A 24,757-nucleotide genomic window follows, 5' to 3' on the forward strand; every position below is an offset into this window, starting at 1 on the left:
CTCTTTTGATTCTCCAATTACTATTCATGATAGTTTATACAGATCAGACGCATGGGCTGAGGTGCTTTGGCCTGATGTTGGTTTTGTTTAGTACTCAAATGAATTCTTACTCTCTATATTTTTTTTTTTATAGAGTTCTACAATGACCTTTTCGTGATGACTTGAAAAAACATTGAAAGAAGTTTGTCGTATTTTCTATTTTGTAAATGCTGCCTAGCTTAATTTGAAGGCACCAACGTGTTTTCAGTCAATCCACTTTTTTCAAATAGAAAATCATTTTAAATAAAACCCTTTCTTCATATTTGGATCCGTACAAGGCCACTGTAAGACTAGTACATGACCTCATGATAAAAGAAGCAATCCTGTAATGTTGATATCACTGCTTCAATATTTGCAGCAGCCAGTGCGTCTTTTATCGCGTTGCTCCTCTGCATGAGCTGAAAGAATTTCAAAACAAGACCCTGAACCTCCAAGTTTAAACTGAAAGGAACGTGGCCTATCCTGTATTTTCTGCTACTCTCCACTGGGGAGGTTCGTTACGCACCCATCCTACCTCCAACCGCAAGAATGCGACATTTAAAACTGACATTTCAGCAGCTCATTTCAGCTCAGTTTAATTGTGGACCTTTATACGTCCAATTGAATGCACACAAATCTAGTATTAGATCTTTGAAGAGAAAGCATGCGTGTTAGAATATTTTTTATGTATTTTAACTACTTGTTAAGTAGCCGGCTGTACTTGTTTGTTTACTCTCCCTCTTCATAGATTCAATAAAGCATAAAAAAACAAACATGTTTGGTACCGAGGATGCAGTGCTCCTGTGACAGCGTACAATATCGGCCTGCTGCAGGAAGAGTGACATGAACGGTAAACAAAAAGAGACGGTCAACGCAACAGCAGCCGGTTAAGTATGTCTTTGTTTATGTGAAGCGTTAGAGCCTGCAGAAGAAGAAGTGGTCGCTGCAGCATTGCTCTGACTCACATTGTGCCCAAAGCCATTAATGCATATGCACATTCTAATCTGTCAAATTAGTTTAGCTGTGTGTGTGTGTGAGTCACATGTACCAGATTAGTCAATTTTATTCATATGTAAACCGGAGCTGTACTATTCTCGTTTCAATATACTTTTAGTTTACATCTTACACAGAGTCTTGGTGGTAGAACCTGTTGCTTATAAAAGTTGCACAACCGCCTATGTCATCACGTCTATATACAGAGGGAGGTGAAGACGCAGTTCATCCTGTATAGTTTCAACACACAGCATGTGTGTGTGTGCGTGCGTGCATGCGTGTTCTGCTGCAAAGCCCCCAGAGCGAGGTAAATCGTTCAACCTCTGCAAGTAAGTAGGCCCACATCATAAAAAATGCATACAGTGGCATATGGTGTGCCAAGCTAAGTTAGAGGCAATGCAGCTACAGCCCACACACACACAAATCCATAACTGCAATTTCAATTTTTTTTAAAGGCCGAGGTCAATAGTTCACATCACACAGGAGAAGCCCCTCAACATCTGCTTCTGTTGCCATGGCAACTGGCTGCTGCCTGACAGATGTAGAGAGAAGGAATAAGAGAGGGAGGCTTTTTATTTATTTTTTAAATTTATTTATTTATTTATTTTTTTTAAATCGCTGCAGGTGCATTTTAATGCGTTTTGACGCTAACTGAAGAGCAGTGACGCCCACTTTTCAGGAGCACTGCAGGTCTCGGTTCCTTAATCCTCTCACACAACCGGACTATTACAAGTGTTGTTCCAACACATCAGAACGCATCTTGTTCACTTGTTCCAGGAGGGGGGGGGGGAGGTAGCCAGAAGTGGCCGCTGTGCAGAACTGTACATTATGGAACCACAGAATAGTTGTATATGCTAATGCTCAAGAAATATATTCATATGTGATGCAGCTTTCTAGGATATTCTACAATAACGCTGGGCGATATGACCAGAATACTCATCATGACTTAGATCATGATATAGGAAATTTTATATCTCGATAGATAGATAGATAGATAGATAGATAGATAGATAGATATAGCCTGTGTTCTGGTAGTTCAATAAATAAATAAATAAAGTCTTTATAAAATAACCACTTTGTAAAGCCTATGTTGTATACTCAAAGTAGCAAATGTAACATGAAACAAAAACAGCTGATCAATGCAATTTACAGAACAAGTGGCAAACATTACAACGTCCATAAGAATGTACACATACACAGTCTCACTCAACTGCATGTAAAGTAGCCTACATATCCTTAACCATTATCACATTACAGTCATTCAGCAGACGCTTTTATCCAAAGCGACTTACAATTCAGATGCTATCACACCCTAGGCACAGCTACGGGAGCAATTTTGGGGTTAAGTGTCTTGCTCAAGGACACCGACATGCGACTAGAGGAGCCGGGGATCGAACCATCGACCCTCTGATTGAAGGACGGCCCTGCTCTCCGTCACCCATCATTGGTTATAATAGCCACGGTTAGCTGTAAAGAGTGTTTTTTGTACTAGTTTTTGACCTGCTTTGTTTGTATTTAGTGTAATTGTAATGTACAAGTAACGGACATGTAGTGCACTAGCGTCAAATATTCATAGCTTGTTTAGTGATAGCAACTATGTCTCTCTACGTGTCCATCTACCGTCAGTTTTGCACGTGTCGGTGCGCCGTCCGACTGACGCAAACATTGCCGATGATGCAGTACAGGACCATTTATTTATACAAAAAACAGGCAGCGTTAATGAAAAATAAGAAACTCATTGCATACCCTCAACATACTGGATGCATGTAGCTAGTGTAGCTTATCTGTGCATGTAGAACAAAAAAGTAGTAAACTAGAGACCCTTCAGCATGATGTAGTACGTATAGTCGTTACATCAACTTTAAATGCAACTTAAAAGCGATTTCTTTTCTATTTCAACATCCTTGACCTCGATTTAAACCTCCTGAGAAACACAATAGAAAGGGGAGTAATACATTCAGGAAATACACTTACTAAGTCATGAACATAATGTGACCTAATAATGTTTGTGTTCTGCCTCAACACGCGTTAACCTCCGTTTAACCGCTTCACTGTAAGGCACACACTCACCTTCTGGCTGTTTAAAGGGGAGAACACACGCACGCGCACGTGCACACGCACGCACGCACGCACGCACGCACGCACTGCTAATGCAGCCGAAAGGGCTACTGTTGTGTATGCACCACTGGAAAGCAAATTTAATTAAAAAATAACCAGTGGACATAAAATTAAAAGTATTATAGGGGGGGATGATATAACAACTGTGCTATAGGCCTGATGAGACTCCTGCATACACACAGCATCATAATGTGGATGTTATGTGTTATATAATTATTTTCATGTTATTTTTAAACTCTGTTGAATCTCTTTTCCTCTCGACTTGTTTGAAAAGAAATATCAGCATATCTCCATTGGCAAACAAATTGAGCTATTACACAAATTAATACTTAAATTAGCTGTGTGGCGTTTTTTTCTTTTCTTTAATTTAAAATTAATTTCCCTAAATCTGTTTTCAAATTAACAAGAGCGTTAATGCAGGTCTATTGGAAAAATATTTTTCTCACCATCATATTAATTTAATTGCATGTTTAATCGTACGCACTGGAGATTGGAATAATAACAATAATAACGATGATGATGATAAAAAAAGGCACTAATTAACGTGCTCATTTTGTGGTTCTGATTGTGCGATGAATTATTCATGAAATCAGAATTAAGCAGAAGGAGGATGAAGGGATCAGCTTGCCCACTGAGGAGGGATCCGTTTAAAGACACGAGTCACTGCTGCCTTTCCTGAGACGACACACAGTCACCCTGCTGCTGCTGTGGATACAGCTGCTCAAACCAGGTACCTTTTACTCTTACAAATATATAATATATCTCACTTATACTGATACCATTATCATTTTGTGTATTTTTGTATTGTATTTTTCAAAATAAAAATATTTTCAAAATAAAAATAATATCTTAAAAATAGCCGATTTACAATGGTGTTATTACATTTTTATATATGAAAATGATATGTTGAAAAATACCTTAATTTGCTTCGAAAGAAATTGTAGAAAATATTAAATTTGTCAGAATTACATATTTCATTGCATGTTATTTGTTCATAATTTATTAATTGCAAAAAAAAAATGTAAACCTTTCTAGAAGCTCTTTAATCGAGTGGGATTAAAATTTTTAATTTTCCTTCACATGCACACAAAAAAAAAGGGTGAGAAAATTAAAAGGGTTGAAAAGAAATAGATTATTCCCACTTTTAAATCATCATACAGAAAAACTTGAAGTGATTGACAACTCCACTCAACATGGGGAGATCCTCCCTGAAATCGACGGACTCAGGGACCCAGAATCCTCAGCGTGAGCCGGGTCCCTGTGTGCGGTGCATTCACAGTTCACAGGCATCTCGACCTAAATGCGATGTGACGGGAGAACCTTCACTGAAACAAACGGGAATATAGTATCAGGGAAGGCTGACCGAGCTGTGAACCGGGGCCCTAACGCAGAGCAAATTAGCATCAGCAAAAACGGCTCCGCCGCTTTTCACATCGCTTATGTGGCAGCAAATGCATCAAGCGCCGCCAGGTCATTTCAGCCCCCCAGATGTTTGGCAAAACAGGGCGATGTTTGGCCCTCGAACTCTGACCCCCGGACTGGACCAGCTGCCGAGGTGCTGCCGTTTTGTGCCCTGCGGGCAAACATCCCCGAGGCCTGAGCTTTCAGTCCCACTATATCATCCATCATGAGATCTCTTTCTGGATGTCTTCGGCTTAACCGAGTGGTCTAATGATGCCACTCTGCCCAGCCAGCTGAAAACACAGAGGGGAGAGGCTACCTTTCTATGAACGCAGTAAAAAAAGGGGCTTCTTCCTGCATCCCCGCTCTTTCAGTTTATGGATTCTGGTTGTTGACTGTGATGTACAGCTGTCGTATCAAAGCGTCTGTTTCTCTGACTTACCGACAGGTCATCATAGAGCACCAGTCTGGACTGGTTTAGGTCAGATGCCGGTGGCAGTGTAAGACCACATTACCAGGGTTAAATTAACTTTAAACACACACAGTCAAACTGGCCTTTACAGTGAAGATAAAGCTTGATGAGGGTTGAAGTCAAGTCTACGACTTATCAAAAGTCAAAATAATCACTGTGTGTACGATCAATGGGGAGTTTGTAAGCATGAGCAGAGATGTGGTTCTATAGTCAAAGCTGTTCTGCCATCTATCAGTCTTCCTACAGCACCCGTATAATCAGCACTTAACAAAGAAAATTGCAAAGCATTGCCCAAAAGTTGCCAAAAACCATCATGTTTCCACAGTTCAATGTGGGCCAGATCAAGACCGATCAAAACGAAATTAAATACTGTTTTTTACTGCGGTGTCCTTTCTTACCCATTGCACCATTTGACTGTATATTAATGCATCCACACACAAATCTGAAGGAAAGTCATTATTAAATCATTGGGGGGATTGAATCCCTCTTTGACGCCCTCATAGTCTTTCAGCTTTCTAATCTAAAAGATATTGCAGATAGAGCTACAATCCCAGATATAGCACTAAAAGGAATACAGGTTTTTGTTATTTTTAGAGAACAAATTATGGAAATCAAAACCAATAATAGAAAAGACACACAGATAAAGACAGATGGAGGTGAGAGATAGTCAGTCGCCCCCCTCCTCCCCCCCTTCACAGCCCATTAGGTCAGAGCAGAGCAGGGAGCGCAGCTCTTAGGCTGGCGGTGTAACACTGGCTGAGGGAAGGACCGCAGAGGTTTTTAAAAGCCTGTGTTGGCTGTGTGGGCGAGGTGAGATGTCATTTCCTCTCACTGCCTGAGAGCACCGACGCAGTGATATAAAAGCATGCAGCGCCTCAGCAGCTGCTGACCGGCAGCAGGTAGACGATGACGACGAAGGAGCAAATAGAGATACTGATGGGAGCTCAGTTTATAGCACCAACTGTGTTTAAAATACCAGTTTTCAAGCAATTACATCTTTTGATTGCAATTAATAATAAAAGCTTTCCCATGAAGGTTTTTCCTGTGACTAATAAAATTAAACTGTCTACTAGCGACCCATCGTCTCTGTTAGATTGAGTTTCCTTTACCGCTAGTTATATAAATACAAACTTAGACTTAGCTTAGACTTGTCTTTTTGGTTACTGTGGTCAACTCAAACCTTAAAGAGAAATTTAACAGCAGCTAAAAACTGTTTTGTTTTTTTACCAGCAGTGGTTCAACTTCTCCCCTTGCTGCAGTACATCAGTACACCGTGACATCAGTCAGTATTATCGGGTGCATCAGAGCACAGTTCTGACCACACCCTACAGAGTTGCTCCTTCACCTGAAGGTCTCTCTGAGCTACTGGTGTTTGAGATGATAGAGAAGAGACAGAACAATGGTGTCCTTTAACACCAACTCTTTATCCTTTCCTTTTATGAAAACCAGGATCCTTTCTCTGTACATTTGCATTCTCTGAGGTGAGAGGACACCTGGGAACCAGAGGAGCCAGACTCCGGTCCGGGGTGTGATTTAACCCCGATTTCTCGTGCCCGGGACTTCTTTTCACACTTTGATCGCAATTGTGAAGGCGACCCCCGGGGTCAAGCATGTGGAGACATACCCTCACCCAACTCGGGGAGGCAACACTGAGCATGCTGTATGGGTCACATCTCCCTCCCCGAGGGAGTGCAGACATATAATAATAATGCACACGCAGGCCTGCACACTTTAATGCCAACACTCAATGAGCACAGACAGATGTGAACGCATGAAGACGCAAGTGTATCGTATCCGCACATTAGATTAAATAAGATCATACAGGGGAGTGCATATCACACACACACACACAGACACACACACGATTAAAAGTACATCTGACAGAGTATCTGAGCCATATGGCCCAACACCCCATGTGGCAATTGATGATGTATATACAGTACGTGTGTGACATCAGAGAAACACACAACTGGATGGATGCGTTAGAAAAACACATCTGCCGTTGTAACGGATACAAAAACTCTCTCTCTCTCTCTCTCTCTCACACACACACACACACACACACACACAGGTTGTAGGAGCATAACGCACACAGCACAGTAGGTGTCTGCAGGCAGACTTGACTGAGAATGCAGGGAGAGCCCAAACATGCCAGACGGGATCAGAATCCGCTGCTCTGTGCCCTGCCGCCATCGCAACCTCGGGTTAGAGGAGCTGGACAGGAAGGGTGGCAGACCTTAGTGTCGGCACTGTGGGGGGATGCCAGGGGAAGTGAGGATCACACACACACACACACACAGCCGACAGACACACACACTTATAGAATGTACAAGGGCAGGAATAAACACATGCGACTGGTTCTTCTTACTGCATCCGAGTCACTGTCACCTCGCTTATGCACCTTGTTTCTAGCAGCAGCAGCAGGCAGCTGTTTAAAATAATAAAAAAGCAAACACTGTACACAACCTGTCTGGCACCAAACAGCAGACAGACAAAGTTAGCTAATAGCTGGTGAACATAGTGAAGCATTCAGCAGCTTGAGAGCGAGATATTTCCCTCATGAGTCGACGAAAACCAAAACAGAGCGAGAAGGAGAGCAAATACTGGACTCGATTCATCCGTTTGACAGAAACACAACTCGAAAAAATGTCGATTGGTGTCTGCTTGATGTGTAAATAAACAACAGTTTCCTAACACGAGTGCTATATCTACTTTATAAGGTGAACATCTGTCAGTGGTGTAAGTACAGATAGGCTTGTCTCCCCTGCAGGTAATGCAGCTTTTAGTGTGTTTCAGCTGAGGTGCATTATGGGTCTTCAAAATAGCATCCTCAGAGCTCCGAAGCCTATTACAAAGCAGGCATCAATGAATCATCCAATAATGTCTTGAGTTGTGTTCACATGTGAATTGTCACACGTCGAGTCTTTGGGGTTAAGTTTAGGTCTATTTCAGTTCCAGTTGAGCTTGATAAAACACTCGGCATATCCAGCATCAATAATACAGCGATCAACATGCCATACACCGGGTATGAGGCTACATCCTTTTAGTCTTGTCGGTCCAAATGGATTTCCATGTTTCTGCATGTAGCTGCCACACTGCTGAATTATTTAAGGTGGTAATTGGGCGCGTGTGGCTGCTGAGCAAAATAACGGTCAGAACATTGTCCACCACCACCCCCACCAACCCCTCTCCTCCTTATTGTGTTTATTTTGGCCTAATTCCAGCTCATAGAAAAGAGCAAAATACAAGCACTTAAATTGAATAGATGAAAAACCCCAGGCGAAAAACATCATTTATACTATGTGCAGGTCTGTGTGTGTGTGTGTGTGTGTGTGTCGTCTTTCACTTCCTGTCCTATCATGTTTGTCTAAGCAGAGTGTGTATACATTATAGAGTGGCCAACTGTCCCGAAGCTGTTGTGGTATCACTGTCCCAGTGGCATTTGCATTTTAACGTCATGCCATCTCTACCAGCACCACATTTTTGTTTATGAACATAATCTGGATGCGTGTCACAAGAACAAAGGGTTTTGTGGAGCGTTGCCCTGCTGATGAACCGGGACGAGCCGATGCTCCGTGACCTGGATAGAGAGAGGAGAGCCCGCCATATTAGAAAGGGTCACGGTGTCAGTGGCAACACACATCCGTGTAAAAGCACACACGCAGCTGCACACGCACATGCGGCGTTCGCACACACGGGACGGACCGGTTGTAGCATGCGTCGTGGTGGTTGCGTTTCAGCTCGTTTTCCCTAAGCTTTACGCTCATGTGCGGGTTCGATAGCGCGAAGCAGCGATCGCTGCTGCTGTTCGAGCGTAATCTCCTGACAGGAAAGGAGCGGATGCATTGGAAACATGACCTTGTTAATGGTGTTGCTGAGCGGGTTTTTTTTTTTTTTTTGCAGCTTTACACACAACCAGAGTGCGAGTTCACACAGCGGCTGAACCAGTAAACTCCAAGGTCACGGCCAAGTCCAGGTGGTTGGTGTGGGGAAAGAATGAAAAAAGACGGCCTTTTTCTTGCGAATGCCGCAGCTCTGAAGCTCGATATGGTCTCGTCACTTATTGCATGCTTAAAACTCAAAAAGGGAGTCTTGTGGTGTAAGACGCATCCACACATTGGGATTGCAACGTCGCTGGTACACTTATGGTCAGGAACCTACAGTATGCTCATAGCTGCCCTAAACAGACTGTCCCTTGTAATAAGAGCAGCTCCACCACATTAAATCCAAAGCATCTGTGTTATTTCAACAAACTGTTAGATTAGTGGACGTATTACAGTAAAGTGGAGCTTGATGCTGGAGAAGAGCCAATAGCAGGCCTTGATGGAAGATGTTACAAACAGATGGACTAAATCCCCTTCAGCTTTGAGGAGAAACGTGCTGCCTCTTGAGCGTTAAGAGCTAAAAATAAATAAAACGGGACACGTTTGCCATTAGCTTGCTTGAGCTTTACATAGGCAAACAATATACACACATACTGTCTCTTTTCCCATCTTTAATCCTTTCCTTTCCTCTCCACCTTCAACACGCTGACCTTTAAGGCCTCCCTCTTTCGCATTTTCTCACTATCTCAGTCCTTTTATCTCTTTCTCTCCTTCCCTCTGGTCGTTTCTGCTGAACTGTGAGGATTGAAGGGATGTGGGAAAAAAAAAAAGCAGCTTGGGATCATGGGAAGGTGTGATGGCGGGATGTCTGTCGGGACCTCGGGGATGAAAGAGCATGGCCCCGTGAAAGAAGAGGAGAGGTTGGAAAAACAACCTTCCTTCCTTCCTCCATCTCAACGATGATTGAAGGAGTAACACCTTCAATCATCGTTGAGAGACTCTAGATGTCCAGTGGCAGCAGCGGCTCAGCTGTTGGGTCATCGCCAGGTGCAAAAATATGTGCTTTCTGCCGTATGAGGAACCACATATACATGACGTACAGATTAATCTGGTCACAAGAGGCCTTCGCCATGTTGCAGGCTCAACATGGCGACTCAAACCTCCTCTGGTTTGACACGGATTATTCATGCGTGGCACAAAAATGTCTTTAAGATGCGTGATCTCAGGGCGCTTCAGCCTTTTCTCTACTTGCAATTCATTCATCTCACTGTCGTTTGATCTGATCATACCCATCAGTGGCAGTGGCAGCCTCCTCCTCCTCCTCCTCCTCCTCCTCCTCCTCCTCCTCCAAACCCCCGCCCGTCCATCACCTCAAACCTTGCCCTAAACAAGGCCCTGGTACAGCGCAGCGCTTGTGTGCAGCGATACCGAGGGAGGTCGCCGTGCGGTCACTGCGCAAAGCCTGGTCGCATTGTGACTCCAAGCTGCAGAATGTGCCATGGTGCATTAGCGCGCTGCCGCCTGGCTGAGCATGAGGCAGAGAGAGAGAGAAAGAGGTAGGAGGAGCTAAGGGATGGAGTAAAAGGCAAAAGGATGGGGAAGCAAAAGAGGGAGGAGGATAAGAGGAGAGAGAGAGAGAGAGAGAGAGAGAGAGAGAGAGAGAGAGAGAGAGGGAAGAAAGTGAGAACATCAGCGCACTTACACAAGCAGAGTTCAGAGGCCCCGGGGGCACAGGGTCCCTGTAAGGTGGCTCATCAAATATGGAGGCAGATCAAGGTTGTGTGTTCGCTCCGGTATCGACTCCTCATCTTCTCCTTCTCTCAGTTTCTCTTCTCAATTCACTTTCTCACTTTTGTCTCTTCTTGGAGCTACTACTCAATGAAAACAACTTTTCCGCGCTGAGCCACAAAAGCTTATTACACACCAGGTTTTCTGTTCCTAAAAAGACAGCTGGATTTCAGACAAACTGAGGGTGTCCCTGGTTTGATTCTAGCCAACAACCTTTGTTGGCATCCCCCTTACCATCTCCCCTTGGTTTCAGTCCATATGCACAAACTACTATCAATGATAAAATGCCAAATTATCTTAAAGAATAAATGAATAACAAGAAAATAGAAAGAAAAAAAGACTGTTCTCCATGTGCGCCGTTAGATAAAAACAGATGGGATGTGATTGGATGGTGTGACGGACCAATGGGAGAGCCCGTCGTGACGCTGCTGGCGCATGATCTCACTTTCATCATGGCCCTAAGCAGGTTTAAATAGCACCGATCGGCCTGTTGCTAATCTGCTCTGCACCAACTGGATGTGCTGTAACTAATGCATGCGCGCGCGCGCACACACACACACACACACACACCACTTCACTGTATTATTTGAAAGCAGTGAGCATTTCAGAGTATGCGATGAAAGAGGGTCACGTCGGGGGTCGTCGTCCAGGGACTTGTGCTGAAAGTCAAACATGAAAGAGCTCTACCCCGAAGGCTCTGGACAACCTCCATGACATGTGACCGAGGTCAAAGGAAGCCACGGCGGGGCCGTGCACTCACTATTAACCCATATACACTCACACACACGGACCGTATACACACACACACACACACGGTTTACTTGTACTCACTCTTTCTGCAGTGCGTGGCTGTGTTGTGATAAAGGCGAAGGCTCTGGGGGGGGTTGGAGCTCACAGCAGAGAGCCAGGGGTCCATGGCCCGTCCTTGACCCTCCGCTGGACCTTCGACAGCTTTGAGTGACGGAGAATGACGGAGAATTAAACAATGTTAGTCACAAATAGAAGAACTGAATGGAAATGTACAGCTACCTTGTTTGGCATGTTGTTTTAATAGCATTGGACATTAACTAAATAATGAAAAAGATGTTCAGAATGTCATTACGACGATGATGATGAAGGTGATGAGAATGGTGTTGATTATCGTTGTAAGTAAAAACTTTGACAACCACAAACCCACGATAAAGTAGATTTAAGTGAGCCTGGTGATTTTTAATCTTTTGAATCCCCTCAATTCTCACTAGTCTCATTTGCTCAAGAAGTAAATACTGTAAACCCATAGTGTAGTATTTCTGCCATGACACACGTTGATCTCCACAGGACAGATGTGCGTACACTCACTCAGGGTCAAGCGGTCAATAGAAGTGATCGGGGAGGCCCTGCTGCACGACGAGCCCATCGATCCCTTAGCCCCGCAGAGATATGGAGAACATAACTGTTTAAATTCATATCGGCCTCCAGCGCGGCAGCAGGTCCGGGGTGCAGTGGAACAAACTGGCACTCCACAGTATCGGCAGGATTGATCTGCTTATCTCAGGCCAAGTGTGAGCTTCCAATTCCTAATGCACGGTCAATACAAACACACGAGGGGGTGTATGAGGAGACAGCTGTGGACTCACTACACGGGAGGGTGGGAGTATCCATTTCTGTCGTGCCTGCAGCCACTCATCTGCCCTCATCTGTCACAAGCCATTACATTAACTCAGACCCAACAGGTGTTGCTGGATATGCCGGACACAGCAGCCAACAACTGCATGCTAATGAAGGCTGTATTCATGCAGGAGTTTTGTCCCATATTTTTATTTCAACACCTGCAGCCCGTTTGCTAAATTAGTCAAAAGTGAGGTTACTTCTTTTGAATGCACTTTAAAATTAAATTACTGTTTGTGGACACCGAATAAACAGTATTGGAGGTGCTCAACCATGACCCAACAGTAACAGGTTTCTGTAATCAGATACAAACAAACATCTGCCTTTGTTACCTGCCTATACTATATATGCTGGTGGAAAGTCCTATTAGAGAGCTATAGAGGCCTTTTCAGTGACGTTTTTAGGTGGAACAATGGTGGGGCAACAACTATTTGGACAGATGTAAAATCAGAAAATTACATTATTTTAAATAATACGCAATTTCACAATTCAAAGATTAACACAGGTGGTAATTCAACTTAACACATTACCTGTTCTCCTCTACTCTCTGGTCAGTATGCGCTGTCAATAGGTGTAAAGAAAGAAGCTAGAGATCATGAAAGCTCGTTCTTGACCCGGTAGCACCCCCTCCGAATAACACACGTGGGAGGCAAAAACAAAAGCGTCACCTCTGACAAACTTAACCGTTCGCCATGACGTCATAGGACCAGTCAAACAGCCAATCAGAGTGCAGCGTGATAACACGCAATCAGCTCTGCGCATGCGTGTTGTTGCGCTCCCACACTGGGCACTTAGCCCCCGCCTCAAAGTTGTGCATTGATCCATAATTATATTAATTTATAAATGACTCAGCACCACCAAAAACACACATTGTTTCCCTGATGCCGGCAGGGGGCGCTAGCGTCGCCTCCGGGCTTTTCATTGAGACATAAAACAATACCAAAAAAAAAGGATTAGGCCAAGTTATGCAGTTCAGTTTGAATATTACGGGTTATTATACAGTCTATGGCTGTTAATAATGCATTGTACTATTTCAAATGAGAGATGAGAGTTGTTGCAAATCAGGGTTCGTTTCCTGGTTACCATGTTTCCACGGTAATCATGGAACCTGTCAACAAATCTGGAAAACGGAGACGTGGAAGATGTAACAATTGGTAAATAAAAGGTTTACGTTTTTGTCTTTGGCTATAGCCTATATATCTAAACTTTGATACACCAGTCAAGCTATATACCGTGAACTGCTTTGAGCAGCATTTACAACAGTGGTGTCTCTATGGTTTCATTTTGCAGGACACTTACGCACGGATCTCCCCCGGACGGGCGCATGTTTCCAGCTGTTGCCGTCGAGAGGCCAGAGAAGCTGGATGACAGCGTGAGCAGACAGGTAGGCTCATTAACATTACAGTATGGTGACTGATACACTGGAGACGGCTGTCCACAGCTGTGGCATACAGAGTATAGTGCAGAAGGGAGTGTATTGATAGATTAAAGTATCTAAACATACTAGAGCCACCACATGTGTACGCAAATAACGGTAAAAAGTGGAGTATAAAAGTCTCAGAAGTATTCACTGAGAAGAAGAGTATTGATGTGATGATTGATGTGTTATGCTGTAGGCCTGAATGGGATTTAACTGTTGTGTTTATAAAAATGCAATTAAATGAACAAGGGCACATCTTAATCTGTAGAGTAGCTACTGTGCTGCTGTCAAAGAAATGGTTGGCCGGTAAATACTTTCCTCAAAAATGTTTCTCATTAAAAACACACAATGAAATGAAAATCTTTTTTTTTTTTACCAGTGCTTAAAAATGAACTTCAACAGCACATCATAAAATGTATTTAATTTCCACATTGTTGAGGTAATATTAGGAAGCACACACGGGTGTGAGAAAGCGGCACATAGCTGCGCGCATAACTTGTGTTTCGTCCTCCAGGGTCTGCCAGAGCTCCACGAGGCCTGCCTTTACGGCCAGCTGGCTACGGTGCAGCTCCTGGTGGAGTCCAGGCAGGAGTGGGTCAACAGCAGCGATCTGCAGGGTCGCCGGCCTGTTCACATGGTGCTGTCGTCCCGGAGCTCAGCCGACCCCTCCTCCTGCCTCACATACCTGCTGGAGCACGGGGCCGACGTCAATGTGTAAGGGCCTTGTTGTGTGAAGAATTGCTCTGCGCATGTTTTTTACTTTAGGCAGCTGCATTTTCTATTATGGGCTCGTTTATAGATTCTGTCAGCTGGATCCAGTGGCACTCGGCTTATTCAATCACCAAAGTAAAGCGATATAAAAAGAGAAGCTTAGAATAAAAACTGCAGAGAGCAACAGTGAAACTATGATTACAGTGAGACGATGGTGAAAGTTTATAGCTGCTGTTGGAAGGGATAATGATGGTAATGATGATAATTATGATGACAAAAGAAATGGTGATGATGATGATAACAGCAACAAGCTGAGAGAGTTTTTCAACTATCTTTATTTCTGTTATTACAGTACCACAGATTCAGGGAGGACCCCGCTGCACCTGGCCGCCTCCGAAGGCCTCCTGGACTGCACAGAGACCCTCATGCGGGCCGGAGCAGATGTGTTGGCCCAGGACAACATGGGACACACTCCTCTGGATGTGGCCCGCATCTGGTGCCGCAGGAAGGTGGCAAGGTAACGAGCTAAAAGAGAACAGTTCAGAAGGAAATGAAGTTTCTGTGAAGCTGTTTCGGTTACAATTGTCAAGACTTCTTGTGTGTTTCTGTGTAGGTATCTGAAGAGCTGCATGTGGCAGGAGGAAAAAAAGAAAGAAATGCAGGAGAGGAAGCTGGTTCAAACTTTGTACAGCGATCTCGTGGATGTGGTCAAACTGAATGATCTCAATAAAAAGGTGTTTGTATGTTGTGGAAATCCAATCATCCAACATTAATGAACCCCAAACTGTGACAGAATCAGAGAAACATTCACAGATGTCATGAAAAAAATCACATCAAAACTGTTTTGGGGTATTCTGTTTATCAAATGTTACTTATTTAACTATAACATGTATACTTCAACAATGTGAAACATATCTAAGAGACTGATCACACTCTCTGCGTGTCCATTTTCAGACACTTGTAGATGAGAAGACGGCAGAGTGGGCGAACAAAAAAGGTTTTCCTCTCCTAAAGGATTTGTCCCCCAGAGTCTTGGCGAGTCAGTACCACACCCAGTGCCTCGCCTCGGATCAGAACACTTCTCATCCAGAACGAGCCAAGCAGCAGAGGGAAGGTCCTCCGGAGGACCAGAGCATCTCCACTAAGCAACCTCCAGCCTCATCCTCCAGACCCTGGACCGTCTTCATGGGCCTGCAGCCGGAGAAGCCCCTCAGAGAGCCGGACCTGCGGGACCAAGTCACGGTGTGGAGGGACGGCGGTGGCGGCAGGCGGCCTCATTACACAACCAAGTGGGACGGCACGCGCCGCCCCACCCCGGACGTGCCTCTGGATGTCCTCGAGAGGGTGTTGTTCCCCAGAGCCTTCCCATCCAGGATCGCCTCCCCTCGGTGCTTTGAGCCACAGGACATTGTGGAGGTCCAGCACAGAAGATACCCCCAGGGGCAGAGCACCTCCCCCTGGACAGAGGTGGCCATGCACCTGCCTGAAGTGCTGGAGCCCGGACACTACTGATCATCGCACTCTGAGACCGGGAATTAGTAGATGTGTGTAAGAAATGTATTAAAACTCTGCTGTTGAAATATGTCATTTATTTTTTTACATCCAAACCTTGTGGGAGGATGAAAGCGCATGAAGCCCTGACAGGTTTTTTAATATACAATTTTGAGGAAATTTACATTAAGTATTGTCATTCCAGGATTATACTTTAGTAAAAGCTCTGCCGCGCCAAGACAATGAAAAATGACACATGACGGAGGGGTGAGTGAGAGGTGAGAAAACCTCAGTGAACTGGGTCACCTGTCTCAGATGGATCCCTGTACTCTCACTGGTCCCCCCAGGGAACTGACTCGGGGATCCAGGTGAGGGCTTGTCAGCAGCATGTTTGTGACTGCGAGCTGTGGCCTGTCAGCTTAAGGTGTGTGTGTGTGTGTGTGTGTCGCAGTTGTCTTTTTTCCTTTACTTCACACCTCAGCGGGGGTCACCACAGCCTCAACCTGGTGTGAGCCAGCCACATGGGACTTAAATAACATAAAGCCATCAAACTATGGCTGTCTAGCACACACACGTGTGCACGCACACACACGTGTGCACGCACACACACAGACCTTTGACGGTGTGGAGTTCAGGGTTGGACAAAAAAAAAAATCCATCGTACTGAAAAATAAATATTACCATTAAATGGGTGAATTAATGTGATTTATTTCCTTGAACACCAACCTGTGAAAAAAAACATTTCTTCCAATAGTTATTTCAACAAAATCTTTTATTAAACATTTGTGTGCATACCAGCCTACAAAGAATTGCACTCCGTAATTGGTAAAAAGAATTTCGGCCTCTTTAATAGCACTTTCACCAAACCACTTTGAGCAGCTTTTGTTCCCGACACACGAAAGCTTACCAGAGTCATTGCACAGGTTCGATCTTCACAAGTGTTTCTAGTCATCTGATGTCGGGTTAAAACTCAACGATCAATGTACAAAAACCTGTTTGTTATTACTGTGATTTTTATTTTGATCTTTTTAAACCAGTCCAGCCAGGTTGCAGACTACAGTGCTGGTGATTAATGACTCTGTCGAGACATGAAACACAAACGTCTCAACGTAGCGGATCGTTTTGTGTAAGTGATCCGGACCGGGAGATATCACTTTCATTTAAGGGCGTTTCAATTATAAAAGTAAGTGCTTTTTAACCCCTTTTACGTAGATGTGATGCGACAGGGCAGAGAGTATTTACATCACGTCTTGTAATTAAAATGTCTCCATCGATCTGAAGCCGATTCCTTACAACTTACCGTCAGACTGAACTCTCTGATTTAAAGTCATCTTTAAAAGTACTGTGGTCTCTAACCTTCTTCATCAAAGTGCTCACTAGTCGTATGTCGTCTAAACGACGGCAGATGTCACAACCCAAAAAGAAAAAAAAATGATAATGACTTATCTGCCAAAGTCCCAACAGGTAGAGATGGTGGTTGACTTTGGACGTAAGAAATTAAATACCAAAGTTTAAAAAGATGGAAGAGTCCAATGTAACGATAGGAAAGATCCCTACGAAGAGGTCTCTATGAGATGATGTTCGCAGTAAAGACAGACGGACAGAAAAACGAAGAGAGACGAACGTGGCCCGCGTCCAGCAGTGAGCTCTGCTCTGTTCATTGGTCTGACTTCTTTATCTGCTCTTCTTCCACTTTGGCCACTGTTTCGTTTTTAGTCCCATCCAGAAACAAATGTCCAAAGTCCTTCCTGCTTTCCCCTTAATCTCCAACACTCTCACGCCCCCCCCCCCCCCCCACCCCATGACCTCCAACCCCCGAGTTTGAGCTCCTCAGTACATTTTCTGTCGGCTGGGTAGCACTGCCTCCTTGAGGAAAGAGAACACGAGGAGGATCCCGGACCTCTTCCCCCTCTTGCCCTTGGTGAAGTAATTAGACACCACATCGTCTAAAAAGAAAAGAAAACGGGCGTTATATGGTTGTTTTATTTATTCTGTACGGACACCTGGAAGGCAGGAAATGTATCAAAATAAGGAAAGACTGGCACTAATGTAAGATAAATGTATTTATAACCTGTGCTTAAGATAAAGATCAAATTACAATGTACTTTAAACCTTGTAAATATGTTCTGAGGATGTTTATCATAAGCGTAAGGGATCTAAGCTAACGATCAAAAACAACACACAGCTGAAGAGACAAAACAAAGCTCACCTCCTTGTTGCATGGTGGACGGAAGCACGTTTTCCCCCGCCGACAGTGACACAAAGAAGCCGAAGGGGATCACCCACAGGCAGATGGTGAAGTACGCCAGCACCTTGATGCCAAACAAAGCATAAGAGAAATTAAAATGGCAGAAAATCTTTCCGGGCAGTGCAAGGCGTCATAAATCTGAGATGACATTACCTCCGAGAATGGATAATACTCTTGTGCAAAGTACTGGAAGGCCATATAATGGTTCACCACCACCAACACTGGGGAGTGAAGAAGAAACAATGTTGGCAAAAGTAAAACAGAAGAAGAAGAATTAAATATGTGCGTCATACTGACCGCAGGAGAGGATGAAGTTCGGGGAGCTCAGCAGTATGTAAGGGAACGTCTGCAGGAGGCCGAAGTACACCAAATTGGTGAAGAGGCCGAGTCCGACCATCAGCACGGGGAAGCCTTCAAAGAGATAGAGACTCGACAGCACACCTGTCGAGAACTGGACACATTCACACAGACAGGGAATCAGATCACAGGCGTTGTTTAATACATATCTTACTACAGTGTGTTCTTCAAAACAATCCGCTTACTCACCATTATCATGTACTTTATTATTCGACTGGTGGCTACTGTGTATTCTTCTATTAGTTCTGCCAAGTAGTACAGGCCAGCAGCTGGGCGAGGACGAAAACAATGTTAGAATGAATCAACCAAACAGGAAAAATAGCAGAAACAGAGACGCCATTCTTTGTCAAATCACACTGCTAAATTTATCAACTTTATCCGCCACTTTTGCTGGAAATCAACAAATATTTAGGTGTCAAAAAAAGCGATTTGTTAATTTCGATAGTGTGGTAGAGACAATTTCTATTCCACAATATGCTGGACATTGCGCTTCGTTATGTTTATTACTAAGAGGATAGTGGTACCACTTTTAGTACCACAAATGGCCCCAACAGAACACTATCTAAATAGCTTACTTTGAGGAATAACTCAACTTTCTTTAAATCTTTAGGTAGCAATCAAAGAATAAATAAAGAACAGTGTGATTAAGACCAGAGATTCAAGGCCCAAAAAGACTGTACATGTCAAAACATGTACGCCAGGTGACAGCTCTCAGAGCAGAGGCTCATGGGAGAGTCTGAGAGCTTCATCACGCAAAGTCAATCTACACTTTCCAAAAGAGAGAGAAGAGCGACAGCAAACTGCTCGCTCTTTTGAACGTGTTTCTGTTTCAAGTTCTTTTAACCTTAATCATATCTATCGATAAGAGGTGGAAAGATACGGCATGATGTATAAAGTAAGGCACTCACGGGTCACACGTGCTCTTTCACCTAGTTTTGATAACAGTGTCACATTGTTGCAATGCTACAAAAGCAGCTTATGAGGAAAGCTACCAAATAAGGCAGTTGTTGGTAATAATAGCCAGGAATCCATTGATTAAACGCTCTAAAATATCTCATTTTCAGACAAGCCAAATGTGCCGTATTAATGTTAATAAGTTTGTAATAAACAGATGCTTTTTGCGATGGACTGATGTGATGCTTTAGTCATGCTGTAACCGACTTATAAAGCATTGGTAAATGCTTGATTCATGCAGATAAGTCCAGTTTGCCTTATTTGAAAGTGGTACCATCATTGCACCTAATGGTGGTTTGTGTTTGCAGGCGGATTCAGCTCAGCAAACATGGACATGATTGTTCCTTGATCCAGTCTCTAGAGAGCAGACAGAGACCTGACAAGCACGATGAGTGTGACCGACACTGACAGAGCTCGACAGTCAACAGCCACACCTGACAGCTGCAGCAGGTGTTTACATGGCCAGGTGACTAACTGACAACGTGGCTCCTAAAAAAATAAAAGTTTTTGGAGCAAACTCAACATGTTGTTGGTACTGCTTGTAACAGACATTGTGACTAAACTAAAGTTCTTTGCTGACGCATTAACTGATTGATTAACTCCAGTTTGAATCGATAAGAAGACTGAAGAGAGCGAGAGAGAAAGAAAGAGAGAACGCTAAATGCTAGCTCAGTATTAGCAAACATAGCAGTGTCTCAAGAAAACTATTTAAAATCCAGAAATGTTAAACTCTAACCACAATACCTTATAGTACTTTTACTTAATGCTGTACAGCCGGAACATACGTAACGTTATCATCTTTAAAGAGTACACTAATCTAAACAGCATCTTGAATTCGTTGCACATAACTGCCAGTGCTAGATAGCTAGCTAGCAAAACATGCTCTCAGCACATCGGTGGACTAACAATCGTATTACTTATTTCTGAGGCAAACTTACTGCTGCATTGTATTATTAACACATTCGTCAAAGCTAGTAGAGTCGCTGCTTTGTGAAACGGAGCCCCGTTACCGTTACATAGTGCCACTTCACCTGCCGACTTGGTCCGCTAGCATTAGCAAGCTATCAGTAGCTAGCTAGCACTTGCAGGGATTTCCCAGCATGCACTTACCTATTGCTAGAGTGACGAAGGATATCTGGATGACTAGCGACAGCCAGCTCAGTAAATAAATAAACCACATCTCTCTGCATATGAAACAACACACTCACAAATGTGGGAAAAAATAATACAGAAAACAGCTAGCTGGCTGCTAACTAGCGCTAGTGCACCATGTAGAGCTCAAAGTTCCTCCCCCCGGTGTTTTGAGGCCAGGCTGAGCAGAGGAGAGAAGAAGGGCCTCAACGGAGGAGAAGGTTATAGCGCCCTCTGTGGTTGGAGGAGAGAAGTGCAGTAGCGTCACAATTACTGTATTAGGCTCCTAAGAAATACATTGTAGATTGCTACATTTACTATGTTATTATTCAACTGTGAGTGCATATATTTACAGTTTGCCTCTAATTCACCTATCGACACATCTTTATGAAACCTTCATTTACATGGGAAACATACTGTAAACACACTATTTTAAAGGCTTTACAGTGCAATACTTGCACAAAGATGCACAGTTTGGGCGTTAATGCCAAAGTTCACACAGTATCATAATTGTCTCTCGTTAACACGCCCTTTATTTTCAGTATCCTTGAATATAGAGTATCAGTTTCAGAAACTCCTGTCTCGCTTTCATTACCTGTATGTCTCTATCTCCTGCTTTCTATCTCTCTCTCTCTCACACACACACACACACACACACTGGCTTTCATGTGCATTGATTCACTAACACTGAGGGGACAGAATACATTACTGCATCCCAAAAAGCTAACGCCTTTGAGACCGAGGAGGAAAACAATAAAACATGTATGCAGGAGAGTGAAAAGGCAGACCTTCTAGTAAAAGGAGCTAAATAAAGTAAATATATAATGTGAAACAGTGTGAAGACACTAAAATGGTGTCGGAGTCAAAGGTGAGAGTAATTTCATCTTTTTGAAATGCTTTTAACAAAGGGAGATAGATAGATAGTGTGGTGTCAGGGTGTGGGGTTTGTATTCATTCATGCATGCTCACATATATACATTATCTGTGTGGAGGTGAGAAAACAGAAGGCGACCTGCCGCATTTAAAGATACTTTCAGGAGGAAGCGTCCAGGTCGCCTGAGGCTCTTATCTCAACAACACCTCTGGGTTTCGGGTGTGAGAGCTCTAATGTGCTGAAATAAATGGCGGCCTCCATTCTTCTGCTGGCTCGAGCTCTAAGAGACAGACACCTCGGGAGAGAAGTGAGTATTCATATAATATAGTGTTTTTTATGGCTCTGGCTATTTTTCATCTATATTCTGCAGCATGGGAAAAACAAATCCTGTAACATGCACTTAGATCAGATGAAACCCAGGCACCCAAAAAGAATGATGTTGGACATTAAACATGGCTGAATGAGTTTCATTCCCTTTGACACGCAACAAGTACTGAAGCAGACCTGGGTTAAATTGCGTTTTCATGGTTTTTCTGAAACCCTGAATGTGTGATTTTATTTTTCTTTGCAATGTTCACCTCCATCTCTGGTACTCCCAGGAGAATAAAACAAGCATTGAGAACTGATTTCTGACATTATTTTCATCACAACTCAAGGCTTTATTTGAACTTCTCAATAGAGGCCAAGATCAACTGACATTTCATTGTGAATGGTAACAAAAGCAATGCATTCATGTATTAATTCAAAACATCTGGAAGGATATAATTGGTTCCTCTGAGGTTAAAATAAAAAAGGCCTTCAGTTAATCACTTACAAATAAAAAAGAAGGAATGAGTTCTCAGAAAGCTTTCAGTTTTCCTGGCTGATGATCAGTGCTGACGCTCTGATGCGAGAGTCTCTCTTCTCTCTGTTCTGTTTCAGCCTCCGGAGCACAGGGGCACTGCCGCTCTCGCCCGCCCAGGGAGCGTCTCCTGCTGCTGGGACACACTGTGGACCCGGCTGGGGGTCTGACCAAGAGATTACCAGAAGTTATTCTCGCATCCAGACACTTTGTTCTGATTATAAATACTTCAGAGGCAAAAATACTCTTTGCGTGCAGATCAAATGTTGAGCCTGGAAGTGATCTGGTGGTTACTTTTAACTCTTTATCTTTCCTTTAAAATACATTACAGCGTATTTGCAAGACAATACTAATGCAATTAAAAAATAAAGAATGAAAAAATAAAAAAAATTGTAAAACATTGAAAGTAAAAGACAGGCGACGGTCTTTCCTTGTTAGTGACCTCATAGCATTAAAGGAATACTCCGACATTTTGGAGCCTTCTCTTGCTTGCTGTTAAATCGTCTGTTTTGCATTATATGCGGCCCTTTGAGAGTCAAAATATGCTGTCAAAAGACCACAAACTGTCGTTTTTTTTCGATCCAGAACTGGATTTCTAACCTCATTAAAAGCTTTATTGTTGAGAAACATATCGCCGCATTGCTTCTTCTCAAACACAGTCGAAAGGGGAATCATTTCAGCCCTTAGCTTCCTAAAGCAGCTATCTGTGATGTACAGCAGACCTCTCACATGGACACACAAGAAACTAGACAATAACAATATTAACCTAAACCCCCTTTAGCAGAAATAAAGGACAAACAGACACCACACACGGTAGCATCATTGTGAACGTAGAGGAGTGGCAGCGTACCCCGTGTTTGGTCCTGGTTCTGCCCCATCGCTCTCCTCCTCCTCTGGAGCACCTGCAGGAGCTCCGCTTCCCCAACATTTCGGCCTCGTGTGGACGGCGCTCTGCGGAGCTGCTGGCGTTTCATGTTGTCCTGGTGTGTAGAAAAGGTCAAAGATGCGTTTTTAAAACGCAGTGGCTTGAGTTGCCATTTGTCACCCTGGTGTTTTGCTTTCAGTTGATGTACATTACCAGCATTCCTTTCAACTCCACGACAGCGGATTTTCTGTTTTCACTCCTCTGATCCTGCAAGAAGTTTTGGGAATAATTTGGAACTGCTATATAATAAAAAACAAAAAAGGAACAAATGTGAATGAGGAGAACTGACCTTCCTTGAGCTGTCATCCTCCTGTGAGCAGAGAAGTCGTTAGTTATCAGAGTTTATCATTTATCACTTTGGTTTTTTTGTTCCTATACAAGTTCCTCTGCTCATTTAAAAGCCCCAAAAGATGCAAACACACAACACAATCAACGGGGAATGTAAACAAAGTCTTTGAGAATACAATCTGTCCACCTGTGTTCTCTTCATGGGCCTCAGGATGATGCCTCTCTTTATTCTCTCCATCATTTCATCCACCGCTTTCGTCTGCATGTCCAACAACGGTGCTGCTTCTTAAAGATTAGAGATGGAAAACATATTTAAACCTGTTTCAAGCCTTTAGGACTGAGAGCTCATTGTTATGGAGTGCGTACTGCATCTAATTTGTGTTCAAATGAGGTAGAAGTAAAGTACAGGGTTTTGAGAAACCAGGAAAAATTAAAACATTCAGGATAAATCTCGTCTTCAGGGGGAAAAGTATGTTTTTTGGAAGAGTGACTCACTGTTTTGATCAGCTTTAGTGGCTCTTTCTTTTCTCCTGATTCTCAGGAAATCAAGTGAACTTGGCACAGAGAGAGGGGGGAGGGGTCACATTGTCATACACGGTGACATGGTGTTTTACAATTCATAAATATTAAAAGGCCTCAGTTATTAGGGTGTAAAAAGCCTCTGATACACTATTTAAACTGACTGGCTTTAATTAAACATACTTGGTGACAGCAGTGTGTGGTGGAGGAAGAGGGGGAGGTGGAGGAGGTGGAGCAGGAGCGGCTTTCTCCTCTGGTTCTTCCGGCCTGGTCAGCGTTTCTTGTAGCTGTTTCACTACAAAAGGAAGATCGTCAGTTTCATAAGCCAAGAGAGCGTTCGCCCGCTAAATACAAAGTGATATTGACCCGCTTTACACGAAACAAGCGGCTCATTCAAGGAGAAAGACTCCAAGATCATTGAGGCAGAGATTTGTTTTTTTAGGAAGCATCTGACTACACAGCTTGTAGTGTCTGTGACATCATTCGTACAAAGGATGTTTTGAAGCATAGATAGGAGTCAGGAAATCCACATCTGTGCGGCAAGATGGAGCTAAGGTGGGTTAGGCCACCACTTCTTAATCATGCCTCCAATTAAGCTCTTGAACAATAACATTAGAAGAAGCGGCTTCCACTTTCAGCCATTGCTTTTGACCCTTTCCTGCAGCTACCATTGAGCACGTTTGCTAAGAAATGTCCCCCCCCCCCCCCCCCCCCCCCCCCCCCCCGCCGCCCCCCCC

General features: G+C 43.6%; 3 protein-coding genes across 6 annotated transcripts in view; 1 reads left to right on the forward strand and 2 right to left on the reverse strand.

Moving 5' to 3' along the window:
* Positions 1 to 13,362: 13,362 nt before the first annotated feature.
* On the forward strand, positions 13,363 to 15,958 carry ankrd53 (ankyrin repeat domain 53). Its single transcript, XM_031851044.1, has 6 exons — positions 13,363 to 13,415; positions 13,552 to 13,645; positions 14,196 to 14,395; positions 14,745 to 14,909; positions 15,006 to 15,126; positions 15,347 to 15,958. Exons 1-6 carry the CDS (start codon positions 13,363 to 13,365, stop codon positions 15,902 to 15,904), a joined length of 1,191 nt encoding a protein of 396 aa, XP_031706904.1. The 3' UTR covers positions 15,905 to 15,958.
* Positions 15,959 to 16,637: 679 nt separating this feature from the next.
* On the reverse strand, positions 16,638 to 20,749 carry tex261 (testis expressed 261). Its single transcript, XM_031851045.1, has 6 exons — positions 20,553 to 20,749; positions 18,678 to 18,757; positions 18,429 to 18,582; positions 18,285 to 18,352; positions 18,093 to 18,195; positions 16,638 to 17,829 (listed from the first exon to the last, which is right to left on the reverse strand). The coding sequence occupies exons 1-6, from the start codon at positions 20,620 to 20,622 to the stop codon at positions 17,714 to 17,716; spliced, it is 591 nt and encodes a 196-aa protein (XP_031706905.1). The 5' UTR covers positions 20,623 to 20,749; the 3' UTR covers positions 16,638 to 17,713.
* Positions 20,750 to 21,968: 1,219 nt separating this feature from the next.
* shtn2 (shootin 2) overlaps positions 21,969 to 24,757 on the reverse strand; it is an 8,280-nt gene continuing 5,491 nt past the window's right edge. For all 4 annotated transcript variants that reach the window (XM_031850626.1, XM_031850624.1, XM_031850625.1 and 1 more), the window contains 7 exons: positions 24,204 to 24,315; positions 23,997 to 24,055; positions 23,689 to 23,786; positions 23,503 to 23,523; positions 23,367 to 23,420; positions 23,139 to 23,268; positions 21,969 to 22,454 (listed from right to left, as the gene is read on the reverse strand). In XM_031850626.1, the coding sequence (XP_031706486.1) occupies positions 22,297 to 22,454; positions 23,139 to 23,268; positions 23,367 to 23,420; positions 23,503 to 23,523; positions 23,689 to 23,786; positions 23,997 to 24,055; positions 24,204 to 24,315 (632 nt within the window). In that variant the 3' untranslated portion in view covers positions 21,969 to 22,296. The remainder of the gene's footprint in view (positions 22,455 to 23,138; positions 23,269 to 23,366; positions 23,421 to 23,502; positions 23,524 to 23,688; positions 23,787 to 23,996; positions 24,056 to 24,203; positions 24,316 to 24,757) is intronic.

The sequence above is a fragment of the Anarrhichthys ocellatus genome, unplaced genomic scaffold (genome assembly GCF_004355925.1).
Source record: "Anarrhichthys ocellatus isolate YVR2014 unplaced genomic scaffold, GSC_Weel_1.0 scaffold11, whole genome shotgun sequence".
Lineage (NCBI taxonomy): Eukaryota > Metazoa > Chordata > Actinopteri > Perciformes > Anarhichadidae > Anarrhichthys > Anarrhichthys ocellatus.

Bases quoted from the DNA above. Each gene is read 5' to 3' on its own strand.
- ankrd53 (XM_031851044.1), top strand. From the start codon at position 13,363: ATGGAACCTGTCAACAAATCTGGAAAACGGAGACGTGGAAGATGTAAC. The intron at 13,416-13,551 runs GTAAATAAAAGG...TTCATTTTGCAG, and splicing joins CGTGGAAGATGTAACAATTG to GACACTTACGCACGGATCTC. The intron at 15,127-15,346 runs GTGTTTGTATGT...GTCCATTTTCAG, and splicing joins TGAATGATCTCAATAAAAAG to ACACTTGTAGATGAGAAGAC.
- tex261 (XM_031851045.1), bottom strand. From the start codon at position 20,622: ATGTGGTTTATTTATTTACTGAGCTGGCTGTCGCTAGTCATCCAGATA. The intron at 18,583-18,677 runs GTGAGTAAGCGG...GAATGTGTCCAG, and splicing joins TAATAAAGTACATGATAATG to TTCTCGACAGGTGTGCTGTC. The intron at 18,353-18,428 runs GTCAGTATGACG...TTCACTCCCCAG, and splicing joins GAACTTCATCCTCTCCTGCG to TGTTGGTGGTGGTGAACCAT.